We start from the raw sequence: 10,692 nt of genomic DNA on the forward strand, positions 1-10,692 counted from the left end.
TCTGTTATTCCATTGCAGGATTGGGTATGACGAATACCTTCTCATCAATCGGGAGGGGGAGATTTTATGAGGACCCAACTGTTAATAGACCATTACTAAAGGGCAGTCCAGACAAAAAAAAAGTCTGGAATTGTTCGGACTGTTCTGTGATGTTTCTGGCTAAGTTATTGTTGTGCTGTTGTGTTTGTGCAAAGTAGTTGTCTAGGGTATTATTCACATAACCCTTGCTCGTAAAATATTGCTACAGCATAAGGTAAGCTGGAATACACGTATTTTTTTTTTGTCGAAGTTCAAAGAAATTAATTTAGGACAGTAAAACTGTATTACTCTACTAAGTTTAAGATAGAAGTCCCTATATACACAAGTCACATACAAGAATGCAACTCACCATGATATCTGGGAACAAACTTTGTAAATGAATGAGAGAGCACAGTGGAAAATTAGACAGACCTTAGGACTCCCAACTATCAAGCACGCCCCCTCTGTACTCCACCTAGGCCTAATCATAAAATGCACTTGAGTCAAGTACAGAAAGCATGAGAGCAAACAAGGGTGATTTCTCTATGAGCGTAGTCTCTTTACTTGTACAGTACCTCTTCTCTCCTTTTATTTATTTATTATTTGTGCTTCAGGTGCCTTGGTATGGGACATTCGAGGTGTTGTTACATTCTCACACTCGAAAACTCCCAAGATCATTTTCACTGGAGCAGCAGTCGCTGTCTTCATCACTGTCATTGTCTCTGCATTTTCCCTCAAACTTGATACTCTTGTACCACTTTGCGCATGCCATGTAAACCACAAAGTCGATAGCGGTCAGAGCTGCTAGCATGAAGAAAAATCTGTCTAGGTGACCTCTGTTGAGGTTCCCAGGGATCCATCCTGGCATGTTATCTTTTGTAGAGATCTTCATGACAATGCTCACAAGCAAGCTACTAACATAATTACCGAGTGAAATAGAAGTCATGCAAAGTGCACTTCCGAAGCTTTTTAATCCATCTGGTGCCTGGTCATTGAAGAACTCCAATTGCCCGACATACATGAATACCTCGGAAGCTCCTATGAGTGCATATTGAGGGACCTGCCAGAAGATGCTCAAGGAACTAGAGCCATTGCAATCTGTGCAGTCTTTCCTGACAGACTTCAGCCTGTAACACTCGACAATTCCTGCTGAAACCATTGCCATTATTGCAATTATTAGCCCAATTCCCATCCTCTGAAGTTCAGTAAGCCCTTTGGACTTCATGTTTCTGACCCTACTGACAATTGGATCGAGAACTCTTCTGGAAAGGAAAACAAAAAATGCTACACTGAGGATGTCGAAGGCAGACATGCCTGCTGGTGGAATCCGGAACTTCCCAACTGTTGTTTTCATCACTGCCCCTTGTTCCACAAAGAGGGAAGCCATTTGAGTGAATACTACTGAGTATATAATGGTGCATAGCCAAATAGGGAGAAGTCTTAATATGCATTTCACTTCTTCTACTTGTGTCACCGTGCAGAGACGCCATGGGCTGGGATGAATTTTCTTTTGTTGGGAAAAGTCATCTGATGTGATGTATGCTGCTTTATCCAAGAACCTAGTATGACATGTAGAAATCACTTGGTTTAGAAATTACAGACTTAAGCACTGGCTTTACAACACAACAAGCATATCTTAAACCTATCACTAATTTCAGTAGTTAAAAGAAAAAACCCCAAGACCTGCCAAGATATGTCCAACTTATTCAATAGTTCCCTCAAATCCGGCCAGTATGATGTCCAAATAACTTTATGCAAATACCCTCCAGACATCGACACCTAGTTCTTATGCCATACAATCACAGGGCAATGTGCCATCCTCTGGCTGACATATGCAATGAGTTATGGAGAGCCTATACTCAAATAAGGCCGACTACATGAAAGTTTTTGTGATTGGGAGACCAAACAATAGAATCCATTCCTTTCTTTTGAGAACTTCGAATGTAGTAAACTTTCTCTGTAAAATCCTCATATCACCCGATCATATTAATGCAGCAAATTAGATGGTTTCATAGAATGGAAAGTTGCAGTTCAATTCCCTGCATTTGTGAGGGATGTAGATTTTTGTTTGCCTAATTGTTGGGGATTAATCAGTTCTCCTTACAAACTATGTTAAACAGGGAATGAATGAACGTTTGCACTTGTTCGACCAATAAATATGGGGACTAATTAAGAAACAAAGTCTTACTTACTATCATTGTCACCAAATACGGTACGGGTTTAAAACCGTATATTTGAAAAAAAAAAAAACTTAGTTCGTGTTTTAAACGGAACGTTTCGAAAAAAAAAAAAAAAAAAAAAAAAAAAAAAAAACGTGGGGCATAAAAAACAGGTTTAAAACGGTAAAACGGATTTAAAACGTATAATACATACAATACATAAAAGAAACGGTAAAAACCGATAATAAAGAATATAATAGATAAAGAATTTGATTTTTTTATAAGAATGGAAAAAAAAAATTGACACATAAAATAAAAATAAAAATAATACAAATGAAAGAAAATTCAAATACATGAAAGTATCAAATTATTATTACTCATCTAAATACTATAAGTTTTAGATTCAGTACCAAAACACGACTCTAAATAAGATACTACTAATTACCAACTATAATGGCATAATCAAGTTCTACAAATAAGTTAATAACTTTAAAATTTATAATTAATTATTAATAGTCCAAAACAAAATAAAACTGTCTCAATAAGTCAATCTAACGCCCACTCTTCAAAAAGGTAAATTCCAAAACTCCTTTTTCTTCTTCGTGTTTTCTTTTAGCAAAAAAAAAAAAAAAAGTTTTAAACGGGAGATTTTCAAAATTTCGGGTTTTAAACGTTTTTTAAGTTTAAAACGGGTTTTTTTTAAAAAACCCAGGTTTTAAACTGGAACCAGACGCCTTGCCAATATCTCGGGTTTTAAACACATTTTTTTCAAAAAAACGCCAAACTTGGTGACAATGCTTACTATATCTGCCTTCGGTGCCATTTTTATGCAAGTATAAGGATATAAACGAAGTTGTTAACTCACTTGAATCCTTGAGTGTGGAGCATCTTTCTCCCGCCCTTGATAGCGCATTCCTTCCCTTCTACCTCATATAGAGCCTCTGAACCAGTAGGAACTTTAACTGTCCATTTCTTGGTTGCAGCAACAATCACTTGACTGAACCTTGAGAGGGGATTACCAGTTGGCTTGAAGTGCCGATACCTTGGGGTTCCAAGGAGAAACAGGACCAATGCCATAATGGCTGATGCAGTGGATACCCAAAAACCTAGTGTCCACATGCCATGATCCTCAAAGTACCCCAATACCGTGTTTGAAAATAAAGACCCAAGGTTTAAAGCCAAATAGAAGTAGCTAAAGAAGGCCACCTTTGAATGTCCTTCCTTGGGGTGATCTCCATCGAACTGATCAGCCCCAAATGTTGCAATGTTTGGTTGGTAGCCTCCATTTCCAAGAGCAACCAGGTACGTAGACACATAAAATAGCCCGATCTCAAAAGAGGTGTGGACTTTGCAAGGATGATTCCCATCCCCACAACCATTAGGTTTAACTAAGAACATGTATGATGTCAGGGACAGTGATACTAAACCCTGTAATAAAGAAGAAAATTACTTTAGTTCGTGAAATAAGTAGGGTTCCCCAAAATAATGGTACGTAAGCTTAGGAAATATATATATACAAAAAGCTGTTAAAGTCTTTCAATGGATAATAGGTTTACATGTCGCACGGCTAAAAACTTATTATAAAGAGATCGATTGGAATCATTGGTTTACTAGGACAATTTTAGATGTGTTTGAGATCACATTTTCCAGGGCAAAATATGGTAGTTGAGGCCTTCAGGAAATAAGTTACTTTGCAGTGTTTGATAACTTAAATTGAAGGCTAGAAAATAATTCATGTTGAAAATTTATCCCGAGTCAGGGGAAGGATATATTTTGCCCCCCAAAACCAAGAAAAAATATCCCTCCCTGCAATTATTCCTTGGAATAACTTCTTCGCTTGAAATTACCAATTGGGGTCCAATTTACTCTTACTATCGACTAACAAAACAGCCTTCCATTAACACTTGCTTAAAGTTCTAAACCGGGAGAGACATACGTCTGAATAGGGATAAAATTTACTTGAGCAGGAATACTCCACTTGACTCGGATAATGTACTTAAGTCTTTGAGCGGTGTCAAATGGGCTGGGCTGGGCTGGCCCGGCCCTCAAACAATGAAGCCCTCATGTTTTGAGGGCCGGGCCAGTCTTACCCTCATTTACTTCGAGGGTCGGGTCGGGTCGGGCCAATGCTTAAATCTCAAAGCCTTTACCCGCCCCTCAAGCCTCTCGAAAGGGCTTGAAGGGCCGGGCTTGAGGGCCAAACGTGAGGGCTAGATACTATGTTATACATTTGATTTACAAAATAAATTTAAAAACATTAGTTAAAAATGATAAAATCGAATGCATTTCACAATTAAACCTTCAAACTACCAAAAAAACTTGTTAAAGTTGTATTAGTCAATTAAGATCACTTAAATTCATTTCATAAAATATTATAAAGAAATTATAAGGTTGGCAAACTTAATAGATAAACCTTTTTTTAAGTGATTTTTGGCATATTAATGTTAAAATGAAATATATTGTAAAATTTTTTATTAAAATATATGTAATAAATGTTGAGGGCTGGGCTTAAGGGAAGGCATAAGTTTCGAAATCTAAGCCCTTACCCTCCCTTCAAAGGCTTAAGGGCCGGGTCGGCCCAGCCCACGAATGTGTGAGGGCCTCATTTTGAAGGCTTTTCGGCCCATGGGCCAGGTCGGGGCAGGCGGGCTAAGGGTTTGAGGGCCATTTTGACACCATTTTGAGCCTACTCATTTAGTCATATTTCCATATTTAGTGCAAAAACGAGTCATGGTTTGATATGCTGACCATGACAAATATGCCTTGAAAGATGGCACAAGTTTTGTATCTTCCCCAATAGGAATCACTAAGGAACGCGCCCACCAAGGAGAATATATAAACAGTTCCAGTCCATTTGCTAACATTGTTAGCCGCATCGGCGTTGTTTTGTTGTAGTACTCTTGTTAAGAAAAGAACCAGGTTCACCCCAACTCCAAAGAAAGCCAAGGTCGCCAGTCCCTGATTCACTGATCAATAAAATAACATAGCAAGCATGATTAGCAACTGCATTGATTGTTCAACAAAACTAACATGAAAAACAATTCTAATCTGGAATTTAGTTTCGCATTTAGTTTCAAACGTTTAGGTGACTAGCTACATACACCTCTAGAGTTTAGACCCGACTCACCCGAGAGTATGGTAAGCGTGATATTCAGATTCACATGGTTTGCACATGCATCATCATGCATGAATAAGACATTAAGACCTATGGATTCGGCTAGAGTAAATTTGAGTTGCCTAGCTAGACTCCTTCATTAGAAACGCCTCGAGTAAAATTGAGTAAGTAGCTCTGGCTTCGGCTTTAAGGTACTCTCTATTTTTCGTTTCGTCTTTTATTTGCAAGATATTGGTTAGTCCATTGGCTTTCGTCCGAACGTCGAGAAGTAATTTACAAATAAAAGATTAACAATAATTATAGGCAGACTGCAAAAACTCCTCTCCCTAAACCGACTCCCTGATTTATGAAAATATTGATTCGTAAACTGTCTCCCCTGCCTCAAACCCAATTTTTTTAAAAAAAGTAAGTAGTGAAATAAATTAATTAATGGTCAAAATAGTTCATACTTTTGTTCCTTTTACTCCCCTAAAGATTTTGGAGTATACTCTCAAGTCAAAATTACCTAAGAAACTGAAGTATCATTTTTTCTTTCTAATTTTTAGCATTCGCAATACTTGAGTATAAGTGATGCACCGTGAAGTATTGAAGTTTCCTTGTTCTTTTTCAGTTTACAAAGCTTCCAAGTTCCAACGCAATAAACGTTCATCCTATATTTATTACCAGTTCCTTATACTTTAGCATTCTGTTTGCTGAATAAACCAAAAACGTGAAGTTAGGCCTAAAGAGTGAAACTCGTGTAGGTAACTTCTCATTTCCATATTTTAGCTCTTAACTTTAACGTTCAACGCCTTGGCGCTAAATAAGACAAAACATAAATGGTTAATTAAAAGGTTACTTTCATTTATGTGAAGAGTTTGGCAACGCTCATGTCGTTTAGCGATGTTGGAAACCAACACGTTTACTAAGATTTGACAGACGTATCAATGTATCATGTTTCCCATCTTTACTATGCAATGACAAAAATGGTCCTCCAAATTTCTTTTGTCCTTTCCACAAGTGGAAACTGATACATGCATGTCTGTTCTGCTACTGAAAATGAGGAGCCTTATGACTCGTGGCTTGCACTCTCACTATATATATATATATTCACATGGAATGCATTTATGCATTCATATCAAAAGCCTATCAAAACCGTAAAATTCTTACAAATTTTTTTGGAAGACTGAAGCTGTAAAAACTATCAAAACCTCTGAAAGCGAGGAAAATTAGATGTAATTAAATAGTGTATCACCAACACCTGTGTGTTGTGGTTATCAATTGTATGTAAAATAACTACGGAATTAAGTACGTGATGTTTAAGAAAATTAAAAAAAATATACAGTCAAGCTTTGTCTGTTTCCGGCCTAGATTCTAGGATGGATCTTGAGATTCATGATCATGGAACAATTTTGAGATTAGACCTTAGGGAAGTACTCCACCTTAGATCGATATGCTCATATGCATATCACAAGCCAACAGAATGAAATAAACATATCATGATAACAGATATCACAATTGGACATGCATGCTTACACTCTTACACATGATGGCCCTGCTTACGCGAATTCAAAAATAAATACATAAAAATAATAATTAAATAAAATAAAATCTCCTGTTTTATATTATCTAGCCTATTCTATTTAATTGATTAGGGGTTTAGAACATTACACAGAATGATAATTCCTGCCACCCAAGTTCCGCTTGATCCTCTAAGAGCAGGCCTTCCTCTTCCATCAACAGTTCCATCAAGGGTGCATTCATGCTCATCTTCTTCATATATCTTTAGCTTTCTACCTTCCACATCCCGTATTTCCTTAAGTTGTTTAACCTGAAAGTAAACATTCAGTTCGATCATAAGTCATTGTGTTACTTTTGTTGTTTGCATGCAATAATTTCCCAAGTGTGTTTAGTACCAGCCAATAAATGTACAAATTTTTGCATGCAAACTTCTTAAAAGCAGGAAATGTAATAAAGGTAGTGGATAAGTGGTATATAAAATTAATTAACACGAAAAGAGAAAAGGATAGAAGGAAATATGACTATGGGGTTAATTATATATAGCTTATTGTGAGAGCTAGCTAGTAGTTGCCAGTAACTATTATACCTCTTTGGAAACATCTGAACTTGTCATTGATGATGATGGTGAAATTAAAGGATGTAGTGATGAAACCAAGATGAGAGGAGCAGAGTGAAGTGATGCTTTTGAAGGAGGAAGACTATGATAAGTGCCAGGAGATGGAGAAAGAAAAGAAATGAGAGGGGCAATATATAGAGTGTGAAGGTTTGAGTGGACGGTTGAGATTTGAAATTGAAATAACAAAGAACCACATGGCTTATTAATCCAGTATAGTGTTGGATACAATTTGTTGGCAAAAATATAGAAAATGAAAATGAAAAGGGGGGTGCTACTTTTGTTGTGCATGGACGAAAGCTTAATTAGGGGTCCTTTTCTTGTATCCTCACTGTCTTTCACAAGGATGGCTAGATACTGACAGATTCAAAAGACTCTTTAATGCTTGCTTAGTGTAATATGCATGACTCTTGATTCAATAGAAATAGACTCTGAGGCTAAGGGTTAATTTTAAAACTTTAATCCTACTTAAAAATATTAATTTATAATCTAGCTTGCTTTTCTTTATTTTGTTGTCGTTTTTTTTGTGGAATAAATATTTAATTTGCGAAGATATATCATATATGATAATCTGTTTTTGGCTTTTCGCTAAATAACCATAGGTCCATAGCATTGTAGAGACCGGTGCCAATTAAAGGTAACAACTAAACAGAATTTGAAAGAGATTTGGTTCAAACTAAAGCAGAGTTATCTTTGGGAATAAAAGAATTAATTATCTCAGTACTTAGCTTACAGTGCATCTAACATCTTTTAACTTTTATTGAATTATTAACTAGCATATGATTATATTCCATGAATTATATGTCCATTTGAGCTTCAATTCTGATAAGAATTTCTGGGTTTTTTTGTTTAGTGGATGTTTCATTATCTTGCTTTTAGATAGCTCGTTGAATTTCATTAGAGCAAATAACGAACTTTCTTTTTTTCAAGCTTTTGTACTAATGTTAAAAAACTTAAAGAATATATAGTTTAGCAATTTAATTAGTTCATATTATCACCACATACATCAACACTAGTAGGAGTTTGCACCAGTCCCGCCTTAAGCAACGAGCAAAACAAAGCACCAATCCATTTTTTTGGCAGAGGACATGCTCCCATTTGTTTATTTTCAGCTCTAAGAAGTGATGGTTGAGGATCCTAATCAAGATTTGCTATAAACTTAATTATCTGAGTATAATTGTTCTATTATAAATAAAGTGCAGTGATCCTTAAATAATGTCCATTATGTAATGGATTACATTCCCCTGTAATAAAGGCATCTAGGAATATATGTGCGTTGGTCGGGTTAGTAGAGAACTTATAATTTCTCAGGTTAGTTATTTCATAAATTTTCAATTAAGGAAAAAGAAAGCTAGGGGTGACAGAAAGTGTTCTTCCCACTCACTTAATGGTTATAGATACTGTTTCTATAAATTTATCACCAGGTCGATGCACATTTTTTCTTCATGGAATCAGGTATTTCATGCACTGTTGGATGAGGATAGATAGGCCGGGTATCGACATTTTGCAGATTTAGATTCAGACTCTATACGCCAGTACAGCATTATGACGTCTATAATTCAGATTCCCCTAATCTGCTGAACATCCTCTGATGCACATATTCGTCTGAATGGTGCTGGATGTTTTGTATTATGCAGACGGCAATTATTACTAGTATGTAAGTTTCAATCAACAGTACGTAGATGCAGGACGAGTGCATTTTAATTACTTAACATGCAAGTGGCCAGTGTCCACCGATCAGATCTACTTCAGTCGAAAAAATACAACTACGTGTCAAAAGAGCGTAGTGGATCTTCTGGTATGTACACGACTAGTATGGAAGTTTCAAAATGGACACTGGAAGCAGGACAAGTGCATTTTATTGCTGAACATGCAAGTCTCCACTGATTATATACTTCAGTCGAAAACTTTCTGCGACAAGTCGAAGAGAGTACTGTATTGCAACAATACCAAAAAAATGCTACCTGTTACAAATTAAGTTCTGGTTCATATATGAAATAAGAGTTCTCGACATGATGCACTAGCAGACATTCACAACATCAGAGCATATAGCATTCCTGGGTCGAGGGAACATTTCTTCTTTTGGTTAAGGACCCAAATATATCTAGACAATGAAATATAGATGATTACGGTTTTGTTATGTTGTGGAATGCAGAATAGTATCAGTTTCCTTGGGCAAGTTTTTGAGGGATCAAATTGTAAGTTCTCTTGGCACATTAAGGATGTCTAATGCATATATTTTTCCTATTCCATGATAAAATAGGAGGGCACATAAAAACTTGTATGAACACTAGCCGTGGCTTATTCTGGAATTTGTTAAAAACTTGTATGTTCATTCACTTCCTACGCACTCAAGTCTTGAGTAAAACAACCTAACAGGAAGTCAGGAATAGTCTACAGAGCTTATCCCAGAAAACTGCCGCTTTTAAATGTATATGTATACAGCTAATAACACTGATCGATAACTACTAACAACATATCTTCTAATTGTATAGTATTGTATAGCTCATAAATATCCACATTCATATACTGGCAATGGAAGAGTGTAAAATAAAAATGAATGGTGTGACATGGCACTTTCAAATGAGCTCAAGTAGCGTGATGATTAGCTAAAGGTTGCTGGCCTGTTCGGTGACACTAGATCAGACTTACAAGTCAACAAAGGCTATTGGGTTTGGGCCTTTCAAATGAGTAAAAGATTAGCTTAAAGGGTTTGTTTGGGCCTCACGAGTAAAAGCTGTTTATCGTCTTAATCGTTTATCGCACGGCAACCCAACCCCTAGTCTATGTAATAAAACATGTAGGTGTGGGGCCTTGCCCCATCCGGTTGGTTCAAATTTTTTCTTGGTTATTTAGGACGTGGCGGATCCAAAGGATTGTGGGGTGTGTGTAGGGGTGCAAACGGATAGGTTCGGATGCGGATATGCCTGTATCCGAATCCGAATCCGAATCCGACGGATATTAAAAAAAAATTTCGAATCCGATTTCGGATATCCGAAACAGATATCGGATAATATCCGATCCGAAAATTAAAATTAATTAAAATTTTATTTGCTTTAAATAATTCATTTTACCACTATAAAAACTAGTATAAATATATATATTTGTTATTTATTATTATTATTTTGTTATTATAGTTTTATATTATTAGTTTATGATTTTATATAATATTTTATACAATAAAAAATGAATAAATTAATTATATATAATAACTATTAATTTTTCAAATCGGATCGGATATTATCGGATGCGGATATGGCAGTATCCGAATCCGTATCCGAAACCAG

At 36.2% G+C, this 10,692-nt stretch overlaps 1 protein-coding gene across 1 annotated transcript; it reads right to left on the reverse strand.

Annotated features, from left to right (window-relative positions):
- Positions 1-303: 303 nt before the first annotated feature.
- On the reverse strand, positions 304-7,534 carry LOC147524873 (protein NRT1/ PTR FAMILY 7.3-like). Its single transcript, XM_086604550.1, has 5 exons — positions 7,379-7,534; positions 6,943-7,102; positions 4,926-5,143; positions 3,043-3,605; positions 304-1,577 (listed from the first exon to the last, which is right to left on the reverse strand). Exons 1-5 carry the CDS (start codon positions 7,403-7,405, stop codon positions 671-673), a joined length of 1,875 nt encoding a protein of 624 aa, XP_086460676.1. The 5' UTR covers positions 7,406-7,534; the 3' UTR covers positions 304-670.
- Between the last annotated feature and the right edge of the window lie 3,158 nt (positions 7,535-10,692).

Source organism: Coptis chinensis, chromosome 1 (assembly GCF_015680905.1).
Source record: "Coptis chinensis isolate HL-2020 chromosome 1, ASM1568090v1, whole genome shotgun sequence".
Taxonomy (NCBI): Eukaryota; Viridiplantae; Streptophyta; class Magnoliopsida; order Ranunculales; family Ranunculaceae; genus Coptis; species Coptis chinensis.